The 12164-nt window shown below is 39.0% G+C and overlaps 1 protein-coding gene across 5 annotated transcripts in view; it reads left to right on the forward strand.

The window, feature by feature from the left end:
• PRR5 (proline rich 5) overlaps positions 1–12164 on the forward strand; it is a 106153-nt gene that overhangs the window by 68519 nt on the left and 25470 nt on the right. For all 5 annotated transcript variants that reach the window (XM_062006940.1, XM_062006925.1, XM_062006935.1 and 2 more), the window contains 4 exons: positions 1019–1067; positions 1756–1813; positions 5694–5785; positions 7924–8064. In XM_062006940.1, the coding sequence (XP_061862924.1) occupies positions 1019–1067; positions 1756–1813; positions 5694–5785; positions 7924–8064 (340 nt within the window). The remainder of the gene's footprint in view (positions 1–1018; positions 1068–1755; positions 1814–5693; positions 5786–7923; positions 8065–12164) is intronic.

Here is a 12164-nt window from a genome sequence, read left to right on the forward strand (position 1 = left end):
ATGCTGTGGGTAAGACAAGGACAGGGAGGGCTCACTGCCAATTACAGTTCCAGGCAAAACAGACCTCACTACTTGACTTGGAGAGGAAAGTAAGGAAAGTTTGTTCTACTACCTACAAGAAACAGAACAGAACAAAAAGCAAGAACAGGGCAGGATGATGAGAAAAATACAACCAGCACTTTAAGATCTCCCTCCCCCATCCCTCCAACAAATGAAACTTAAATGGTACACAGCTTTTTAACAATATAGGTTGAGTTTTAACTGGATACAAATGTTGGACTTGCTGATCAGATTGAGTTTAGTTTCTGAATTTGAGGGTTGTTTTGGGGAATTTTTTTGCATATGAGTTTGGTTTCTTCTTTGAGATTGCTTTGTAGATTTTAGTGCAGAGGAATCATGAAAGGCAGATAAATTGTTAAATTCCTAGCTGCTTGAGCTGTTGTAAGTCTCCTGAGTGCATGATCATGACCCTTTCAATGAAAACTGCTCAAGTTTCATACCTGCAATGTTGCTTCAAGTTTCTCTCTAAACATTTTGTCACAGCTCTTTTTTTCAGTCTTATGTGGGACAGAAATGGTTTGGCTCTGAACGTATCAGCCAAGTCACGTGCTTGATTTTTGGCTCAGACCCACAGACAAGTAAAGAGCACCAGGAGTTCTTCCATGTCTGCAGTGCCAGGTGTCACTGAAGCCCTGACACAGCAGGAGGACAATCTGAGCATTTTTAACAGGATTACATGTAGGATGGAAAGCATCCTCTTTTTGTCAAATCTTAATTTCCTTTCATATTGTGTTCATGCAACTGAGCTATCTAAAAGCACAGCAGATATTTTTCAATACACAGAAACTGAGTTTTGATATCGTTGACTGTTTCTTCTATTTGTAGTTAGGCATTATTGACAGGGTGTTGTGCTCATATGAAAATAATTTGCTCTTAGTGACTTACACTTTTCTGTGCAGTGCACAGCTAATACAATATGCTGGTTACACAAATCCTTTCCTTACTCTTTTTTACACAGGCAATTACTGAAAACAGAACTGGGATCCTTTTTCACTGAGTATCTACAGGTAGGCATGTGTCTTTTTTCCTTTAAATCAGTTTTTATATGCTACGGAGCAAAATAATTTCACCAACTCTTAATGCTGAGCTGGAGACCATTGAAACCATTCAGAGATGCCCACTGACTTCTCTGGTTTCTATCATCTACAAACTAATGAGATTTGGATTTATATATATATATATATATATATGTAGTAAAATAGAGAAAGCCCAAGCCACAGAATAGAGTTATGCAGTCACTGTGTTCCTGTATGACATTACTATCTTTCAGTAGACTTCAGATATTCTCTTTTAACTTAAAATCAAATTTCCCAAGTATACTAGTTAAGTTTGTTGCAGTACAGTTAATAGGAAAGACATTTAGTATTAAGTACGCAGTGTGTGTTGAAGCAGTATACTTTCTACATCTCTAAGACAGAGTGCATGCTTTGTGGGTCAGCCATTTGAAGTTTGAGAAGTACTTTGTACTGCACAGAATATGTGCTGTATCCTGAAAGCAGGAGATGGTTATATCATCATTTGCCAAGTGTCTCGAGCGATTGAAGCCAGATCGACACAGGAGGAATCTTTTGATGACTGGTCATTAAAATAAAGGATGCCCTTTATTGTCAAGAGATAAGGGTGAACAGAATGTGAAATATGATGTCTGTAGGCATGTACAGAATTGAGTAAAGATGGTTTGAATTTTATTTACAGAATCAGCTACTGACAAAAGGCATGGTGATCCTAAGGGACAAGATCCGGTTCTATGAAGGTAACTTGGATTTTAGCATGGCTGTCTATGTTTGCAACAGGAGTTTTAGCAAGTGCATTCTGGTGACAATGTGATGCTTTCCACTATCTTCATGGGAGTATGGATTAGCTTCTATCAGGTCATTCCTCAGTCTGTTGTGTCCAGCCTTGGTGTTCACATTGGCTTTCATCAAGGAGAGGTGATTGCCTAGAGCAGCAGCAAGGGAGTAAGGGAAAGATTACCTCTAACACAGATACTTCCTTCTCCTTCAATCATAGCCTGCTCAATGTTAAGTAAAAATGGAAAATAGAGTGAGATATCTTAATAAACAGAAAAACTAAGCACTAAGGTCCCAGTTAGCTAAGTGAGTGGCTAAATCCAAATTAATGCTGTGCGTTAAGAGTTATTCTGAATTCATGCTTACATAAATGAGGTCTGGTTTTTTACAGTTAGTGCTTCATTTGTCTGTTTTTTTACAGTAACCCTCATTTCCTGTCCTGTGCTACTGTTTGGCATTTAGATATACTGTTAAATATTCTGTTGTGTCCTAGATGTAGGCATACAAGTTGCATCAGGGGAGGTTTAGATGGGATATTAGGAGAAACTTATTCACTGAGAGACTTATCAAGCATTGGAGCAGGCTGCCCAAAGATTTGGTGGTGTCACTATCCCTGGAGATATTTAAAAGACATGTAGCTATGGTGCTTAGGACGTGGTTTAGTTATGCATGGGGCAATATTAGGTTAGTAGTTGAACCCTATGATATTAAAGCTCCTTTCCAACCTAAACGATTCTATGATTTTGTATGTCACCAGGGGATGAAATTATTTTGGAATGTCTTCAAGAATTATTGCCCATGTGAACTGTGAAGATCTTTGGGGAGTCTTGAGGCAATTTTAAAGAAATGTATCTTTTCTTTTCCAAAGTTGCATTCCTAACACCAGTTAGTCTAAATATACTGTTCAGCAGTAGCCTCAAGACAACTGTTTTCATTAGTTTCAGCTATCTATGAATCCTGAACAGGGCCTTCCATTACTGACAATGCAATTAGATTAAGACAGTGCTAGGGGACCCAGCTTTTCTGATGAAAAGACAGTAGCTCAGAAAGCTGTAGAAAGAGAACAAATTTGAGGAAAAAACCCTGAAAAAAGTACCCAGACTCTTTAAGCTGAACACAGATTTGCTCAGTTACATAAAGTAACTGCTTGGAGAGCACAAGGGGAGATTTAAGGATCTTGAGGCCTTCCTTCATAGCTGCCTTGTAAATTATGAAGAAAATTGGGTTTTAAGTATCAAATCAGCAAATTAGATGCAGAGACCTACCAAAGTCCAAACCTTTTTCTTCAGGTTTTACTGGCTTGTACATTAAAAAAAAAATACTATCTCTGATGTTTAATGTCAAAACTGAGATGAAAAATTGAAATGTGAGACGATTAAATGACTTCAAATGTAGGAGGATGTTCAGCAAATATGAAATTTCATCAAGCTGTTAGGTTTATTTTGGTTTTGAGTTTAGTATATCATTTTGTGGTTTGCCCCTTAAAATGTGGTCAAGAATACTGGTAAAATGAGGATCGAAACCATCATGTAGTTTGCAAGTCTATCCTCAGAAATGTCAGCTCACTAAAACTGGCAACTTATGACAGGGCAGCTGTGGTTTAGGAATCTTATTCAGAGACAGAGTTCTTTCTGCCTTTTAGGTAGCTTGCCTGTGAAGTAGCTGATGGATGTGAATTTCCAAGGCTTGAATTCAGGTTTCCTGGCAGCAGCACTTCATAGTCTGCGCCAAAGTCCATGTCCTCATGGCTCCTAAAACACCTGAGACAAAGTTGGGAGCACAGAAGTCATGTGATCTCCCATTCTGAGTAGGGCTCCCTTCTTGGGCCTGCAGCAGCAGCAGCAGTCTTGCGCTCAAATCTCAGGTTGTCCCACGTCCTGTGGATGAATTTCCCTATCTGGTCGGAGTTGAAATTTTCAAAAGAGAAAAAAGATGACTTCAGAACACACTTTGGAAGGTTCTTGTCCTACAGGAGAATTTTTTAAATTTTAGCTTTGGTTTTGAAATGATTACTTTTTTATTCTTAACATTATGAGTTTCAATTAACTTTCAGAAGCACTGTGAGAAGTACTTTGGGGTTTTGTGTCATACAAAATTGACTACATTGCGCTTCATTAAAATAAGCATTTAGCTTCAAGAATCTGGCAAATATTTATGTTAAACTAAAGGATCTTTGCCTGATAGTAAAACAAACATATTCTTGAAAGGACACAGTAGTCACATTCCTTCCTCCCTGTGAAAGAAGCTCTTCATCAACAAATCGCAGGAGTTCTTCCACAGCCCCCAGTAAAAGGCTTGCCTGACAAAGGCAGTTTGACTCTGCAGCCTTTCTGAGCTGCTGTACAGAAATCCATCACCAAGAAACAAGCTGCCCACAAGATAAAAAACGTGTGTGACAGTAAAGGTATGTTTATCTCAACAGGGTAATTTGAGTTCATGCAATTCTAGCAGCAAGATTTGAAGAGCACCAATGTTCGGCACCCACATCTAGAGCTAGATTTATAAAGGTTTAGTTTCCACTTAGCCACAACTTGTAGGCTACTAACGTATTTAACTTTTTCTAAAACTCTGCCTTCAAGCCATAGAGTGGTTGGGCTTCTCCTTCATGACTGAATTTATGTCTTTGAAACACTTTTGTGTTTCAAACACTAGTATATGGAGGTTATAACACAATAGGATTTTTTACTGCTACAGCTGCTAGGAAGTTTTTGACCTGGTTCCCTAAAACAACTTTAAAAAAAAGAAACAAAGAACACCCTTTTCAGTCTTGTGCACAAGTGTGTAGGACAGAGAGAACTCTTGCGTGGTGCTGCAGAAACAAAGATCTTGGCGTGCTTCTTCAGTCTCCACTGGGATGACTTCCAGGTGACTGCAGCAGGGAAGGGTATGGACAAGGAGATGGCTTTGCTATGAAGTCGATGGTCAGCTCATAACATAGCAGGGTTTGACCTCATCCTTTGAAAGTTACGGTAAAAAATAGAGCCTCAACACTGTTGTCTCTTTCCATAGATCTTGGGTTAGATTTTCTGTATAAGTGGAGATTCAGGGAAACTAAGGAATCACAGAATGGTGTGGGCTGGAAAGGATCTCTAGAGATCATCCAGTCCAATCCCCCAGCTCAAGCAGGTCCACCTAGATCAGGTCACAGAGTAACAGGTAGGTTTTGAAGACCTCCAGAGAAGGAGACTACACACCCTCCCTGGGCAGCCTGTGCCAGGGCTCTCTCACCTGAACAGTGAATTTTTTTTTTCTTATGTTTAAGTGGAACTTTTTGTATTCCAGCTTTTGTCCATTACCCCTTGTCCTATCACTGGACACTATAGAAAAAAAGTCTTGCCTTATCCTTTTGACACACACCTTTTACATACTTGTAAGTATAATGAGGTTTCCGCTCAGTCTTCACTCAGTTTTCTCTCCTGCCTTGCAGCTTGGAGGGCAGAGGGGAGCACAGTGGGGGAGATTTCTCTGTAGGACTGCTTCCACATTTAACCTGCTATATCTTCCTCCTACTGCTCTCCATCACAGTCTTGTCCAGTAGGTATTACTGCAAGAAGGGAAGGAGGTAACCTAGGCTATTACTCTTTGTTCTTCCCAGGGTTTTTCTGAGTAAACTTTAACCTCAGAGTCTGTGAGTTTACTAAGAATGTTAGATGTGTCACCTGAAAAGACACAAATACTGAATGATCTGATACACCAAAAGGAATACTAATTCCGTGCTGCTAATAGTACATGATTCATCTTTGTGTAGAATAGCAGATTCACATTGTTGCCTGCATGTTATACTCTTTGCAGTTAGCTGATTACAACCTAAACAGCTCACTAGTTTGTTTTGTGGTTTTACAGGGCAGAAACTACTGGATACCTTAGCTGAAACCTGGGATTTTTTCTTCAGTGATGTCCTGCCCATGCTTCAGGCTATTTTCTACCCTGTGCAGGTGAAAAAATGCTCTCTTACTATAGAATCTTGAAAAACTGGAAAAAGTAACTTAACTGGTTCAGCAACAGATTGATGCAATCTTTAACTCTTCTCTCCTTGAGCCAGCCTCCCAGTGCAGCTGTTCTGTATAGTTATGTCATGCAAATAAGTTAGTTATGTAAACAAGTTTGAAGTGCTTGGGTGAAAAAGATGAAGGGAAACTTTGAAAACAAAAGTGAAATTCAGTCCTTCTGCCAATGCACAGAAAAAGTCAAAAAAGTTACCAATGATAAACTGAAATATGCACACAATGAAATAAGTGGAGCTGTGTTGACTTAAATTATACATTGCAGAGAAGGAAATGCACATATTTGTCTCTGAGGTATCTCCATATTTGAAAAGTAATCGTATTTCCGAGATCAAATTCTATGCTACTGTAAGTGGACAGAAATAGTCAGTGGAGTTAGACCAGTTTACATGAGCACAGAATTTCCCTTCAGTAATTTAAAATCTACAATAGGTACTTGATCTAGTTTAGATGAAAGATTAATCTTCTAATTTAGTAATGGCCACAGAATGTCATCTATTACTTAAGTCCCTAGGAAATCTGTACCAGGTAGGTATAGGTGACCTTTCGGAGTTGCTCTCAGATGCCTACAGATTTTAGTGGGAGCTTGATGCCTAAATGTACCTGGGGAAACTTTGGAAACATTCTCTTATTTTTCCAAGAGAACTTTCTGTCTAAAATGATTGACCAAGTGTTAATGATACTGCCATTTACATTTTCAGATAATTACAGGCATAAAATCTGAATTAAATGCTGTGACTTTACACATAATTTGATTCTGAAATAGAAGATCTCTGAAAACATAGAAGGCTGCTTCATCCATTGACCTGTGTCTTACCAGTAGAAACTTTAAAACGAGACAAGATGGTATTAAAAGCCTATATAAACACAATGGGAGATTTTTCCAAGTGCCACATAATTTAAATCCAAGGCATTTGTGCACTTAGATATGTAAGTAAGCTCTCAACCTGTGTTTCCAAACCACTTGACTAAATTAGAACTCACTCAGATGTTTTTGAAAACTGCACCAAATACTCCTTTTCATTGCTGTGTTCCTGAGGCCTTTGTACATAATTTAGCAATACAAGTCTCCTCACCTTTAAGATGGAAGTAATTACTTGAATTTTGAAAGGAACCTAGAGGGTAAGAGCCCTAAGTCCTATGTAATTTCAGATAGATCTAGATGCCTGATGTTCTTATGTTACTTCCAAAAGCCCAGTTAGTGCTTATATGCTTCATTAGCAATTGAAGTAGATTTAGGGCTTTCTTTACTTCAGTATCTATAATAAATAAAGTGAAAAGGAGTGAGTGGAGTCAAGCGTCTTTATTCCAGGGTAAAATGAGTCAGTATCAGCTTAATACTAGACCTTCCAGAAGTGTTAATATCTGACTGGCAACACTCAGAACTGCAGGCAAGAATATATATGTACAGTCACATATACCCAAGGAAAAGACTCAGATGCTAGAAGCAAGAACAGTTTTAGAAGTTCTCATAAGGGAAGCAGTGTTAATCTCTGCAGGCAGAGTAGCATTGTAGTCTTCAGATTTTCTTCAGTGAGAAAATATTCTCAAACTGCAAAAAGATGTTGAAAATGCAATGTGAAACTTCAACTCTGTTTCTATCTTATAGTGAAGTCTCTCCAAACGGTAGAGAAAAGAAGGACTCACAGATGGGCTGAATCAGGATTCCCACCATAATTTAGAGACAATACCCAGCCAGTACTCAAAATCTTGAGAAAAAGTGGAAATTCAACCCTTTTTTAACCGTAGTGGGTGGGGTTTTTTTGTTTAATTAAGGTACGAAATATTAATCTAGCCTGCACTTAGGTATGATCCCCCACACGCCACCCCAACCTTTCAGCATATTCACACAGATTCAGTCATTGTCTGAAACGTTCATTACTGCCAAATCAAATTCAGTCTGCAGGCTTGTAGGCTGCTCTGTGTCCTTTGTTATGTTTCCTTTGCTTTTCATTCAGGCTTACTGTTCTTGTAATCCCTCAGAAGTCAAACAAGGAATTTTGATAGAGGACTTGGAAACTCATTTTCACACTGCTCATAATCTGTCTCACTTTGTTTGTGTTTCAAAGGGGAAGGAGCCTTCAGTTCGGCAGCTGGCTCTTCTACATTTTAGGAATATAATTACCCTCAATATTAAATTGGAAGATGCATTATCACGTTCCAGAGCCCGAGTTCCACCTTCTATTATTCAGATGCTCTTAATACTCCAGGTAAATTGCTTACTTTACTACTTCCTTTATCTTACTTTCTGTACTATATTGCTGAAGTCATCTTAAGCAGCCTCTGATGTTGCTCATTCATTAAAAACTTCTTACCCAGAAAGCCAGAGTTTCTCTGGAATTAAATGTAGTCCTAATAACAAAAAGTAGAGACTGTAGAGGTTCAGATCTCATGCCTTAAGATCTAGAGGGTCTGAGTAAAGACTTATTTTGAAACTGTGGGCCTTGAAATGTGAAGTTTTGCAAGCGGACCAGTGTATGTGGTAATAACATAACTTCCATTAAATAAAACTGTATATTGCTGCATTAGCAGCTCTGGACATGAAGCTACACATCTGGAGTAGGCAACAAAGTAACTATGCAGTTTATGATTGAATCATGGATATATTTGATCACTGGAACCAAATTCTATTGAAGCTATTGATGCAAAAACATTAAGATCAAATACTGATATTTGCCTTCAGTGTGTTGGACTTTTTTTTCCTAGTAGTGGTAATGAAGGAAAACAAAAAGAGGAATTTCAGACAAAAGGCATGTTTAAGATTTTTTTTGTTGTTTTATTTAAAGAGAAGTATGAGCTTGTGTGGAGGAGAAAGAGGATGAGGCAGAAAGGAAGGAGAGAGCCACGAGTGGTTTCTTAGTGGGGGAGGAAGTTGAGATATTCCTGGGTGATGAACTTTTTTATTAACAAATAGATTTACAGGAAACAAAAAGGATATAATTTCTCACACTTAAAATGTTTCTTTACTCTTCATCACTGTATGAATTAGTTCTGTGTCTGAAATTGTTTTAAAGTGTAGGATAATCTAAAGGCCAACAGTGAGAGTGGAGCAAGGAGTAAGATTCTCTCTGCTGGGTCAAGTACTGATATTTCTCTCCTGCTATAACAGTGTACACTTGTTGGAGTGTATAATGATGTGTTTTTCCTGGTTTTCTCAGAAGAAAATAGATACTTATGCTATAGGACTGCTTGCTTGCCCCTTGTCTTCCCTCTGCCTAGTCTCCATCTTGCCAAATACTTGTTGAAACTGCTGGCTGATTGTGGTACAGTGACAGTAGCATCAGAGATATTAAGATTCCTAAGAGTTTCATGGAAATTAGTGTCTGGAGAGAGGAGAGGAGCCTCAGGGGAAGAAATGGAGCATGGGCTTAACTGCATAATGAGACATCAAAGAATTCATGTAATTGAACTGTGAACCCAGCTGTGTTAATAGACACCAGAGACTCCACAGGAAAGAGTATCGTTGCAAAAAAAAACTTAATCACAGGCAGGTTGTCTCTCAGGCCTCATCCCATCTTAGATACGAGGTAAACTGTCCATTCTAAACCAGGACACTGTTAGCAGTGTCACTGCTAACAGAGCTGCTACCCTTTTTATAGTTTCTTCTTCAGAGAGTCTGTGTTTGCTATGGGCAGGATCAGGCTTTGCATGAATTCAGTGATGAGCTGGGAACTGAATAACGTCCTGGTTTATAAAGTTTATTGGAGCTGATGTGGAGTCGTTGACCAAGATTGGTGCTGTGAGAAACAGTTTCTTTGTAAATCTGTTTTCTTCAACAACCAGAAGTGCTACAAGGTGGATGCCTGTTTAGGGTAAAAGGCCAAATCTGTTCTCATTGTAAAGCTGTTGATGATTCAATAAAAAAGTGAGAGGGAGTTTGCCCCTGGGTATTTCTTTGTACATATATTACCTACAGTTGTGTACTGGGGATGGTGAAAAGTTCTTTCTTGGCAATAGCTCTGCCAAACTTGTGGTTTAAAATCTAGTTGAAATTACAGGAAAAGGTCAGAATAAGATCTGAGAACGAGCTATTTACATGCTTAGCAGTGTTAGTCAATAATTGGATTTCAGAGCTTTTTCCCAAACTCAAATGTCACGTCAAACAAAAGCAAATTTTATACATCTGTGGCATAATAATGTAATTTCCTTGACTTAAATTAACTCAACATGTGAATAGGAATGGAAGGAGGTAAGAATTCAGCTGTCCAGAGAGCACATGGCAGACTTGTGTGCTCGAATATCCCAGACTGAGTGATGATGTTTCGGATTGGACATTGTCTAACCCTATTTCTGTCTCCCATGGATATTTCTTCCATAATAAACTTGGAGACACTGGAGTAGACTTCCGTGAGTAGAAGATGAGTCTAGTGATGTTGACCTTGGGCCAAGTTGGTGCTAAGTTTCCCCTTTTCTGTCCTTCACAGCCTTGTGCAACTGTGTTAGGTATTTTAGGAGTTGGTCATGTTCTTCAAGACAGAAACTGTAATGTCAGCTGAAGGTCACAGGCTGATAAAGGCCCATGCTGACATGCAGTAGTCTGTCCTATTAGACTGAAATAAAGTAGCAAAGATTTGGTAATTAATGCAGAGTGCATCTGGTATTGCTCATGTTTTAGCTTGTGTGGTGTAGGGGAAGAGCTCTTGTCACTTTTTCAGGGGAAGACACTTTCCTTATGGAGTGGAAGGGAAGCTTTTTAAAGAGAAAGTCAAAGCTGCAACAATCCTTGGACTTTATTCAGGAGGTAGGTGCTGATTTGGCAAAATTCCATAAGCACACATTTTAGGTTAGCTTTATTGGCTTCGATTTCATTGACCTCTGTGAAGTTACTAACCTACTGTGAGTTGTACACATTCCTTGCTTGCTCAGCTAGCCTTGCTCTGGCAAGGAGAACAAGACAGTCCCAGACAAAGACAGAAGGAATAAAAAGGCCTGAGGTGGAGTTGCACACCTTACTTCATTGATTGAATGATTTTTTTTCCTTCTTTCCATTAAATATTTTTCCCTGTCCACAGTAAACTATTTCCTGTAAGTATGCCTACCAGCCCTGGAATGTGATACAGTACTCACACCAGTCCTCTCGCATACAGGGACACAATGGATGATATATATTGTGACAGGAGGGGTCACCGGCCTGACACAAACCTCACAGGTTGCCTGGAGAGACAAATACCTCTATTTCTTTATGTTTAAGACTCAAAGACTAAAAAAAAATGGTGAGGAGAGACACTTATATCTTCTCTGTGCAGTCTCTTTTTGAAGGAAAGAAGAACCTCCATTTCTGGGATAAAGCTGTTACAAGTATTGTAATAACAGATTGTCTAACTGAAGCTCTTGGTAGGATACTCTCCATTTAAAGGATCGGAAATTAGTTGTCAGATTAATTATTAGACTTGGGTTCTCCAATCCAGTAGAGCCATTGCTCACCAGTGCTATAACTTGGACTGAAGTCAGTTAGAGTTTTATCATGGCTTGGAAGAAGGGGCTTATACCACTCAAACTTTTAGTAGCCAGCATAGCCTGACCCACTTTCAAAGCAAAAACTGAAATGTTAACCTTTTGTAGTTGCTTATAGGCAGCATAAGATGAAGTGTTTCCAGGATGCTCCTGTTTAAGTCTCAGGGCCTTCAAGAGCAGAGTCATGACTGAGGAAAGTAAAAGAACTCAAAGAGCTTTTGAGCACAGTGATGTGCAAGAGGTCACAAACTACAGTGAGTTGTAGTTTCACCTCAGTAGCCTTTCTCTTTGGGTGAAATTAGGAAGCTGGAAGGAAAGAGATAAACTGAAGGAGAGTTTAGAAAATAATTTTCTCCTTTATGCTCAGTGAACCAGAGACAAACTACCACCGGAGGATAAACAATCTGACTTATTTCCCAAAGCGTGTTGTCAAAGAAGACCTTTGCCATTGAAACTGGAACATCTTATCTTCAGGTATCTCTCCTGATATCTGAGAAATTTGGAAGAGTTAAAGAGTGTTTATCTGCATCTTGCGGTTAACATAAGGATTATTTGAATTCACAGAATCTCTCTGGGTGACTGTAGAAGACCACAGCACAATGTCTGTCGTGCTGAGGGATGAGGCCTCACTAAACACAAGCTCAGAAGAAAAATATAAAACCTGTGGTTTCCTTTTTGGCTTCTCTGAGCTTCATTTGAACTCCCTTGCCCATTCTCTTCCTCTGTAAAGAGAGACAAAATAAAGATGTAAACTTGTCTGGTGGGAACTATTTGTTACCTGGAAAGTTCCTAAATATAGGTTCATGTCCTTGCACTTTAAAGGGATGGGAAAGCACATTGTAAGAACTGAAAGCAA

This window comes from Colius striatus, chromosome 1 (assembly GCF_028858725.1).
Source record: "Colius striatus isolate bColStr4 chromosome 1, bColStr4.1.hap1, whole genome shotgun sequence".
Classification (NCBI taxonomy): domain Eukaryota; kingdom Metazoa; phylum Chordata; class Aves; order Coliiformes; family Coliidae; genus Colius; species Colius striatus.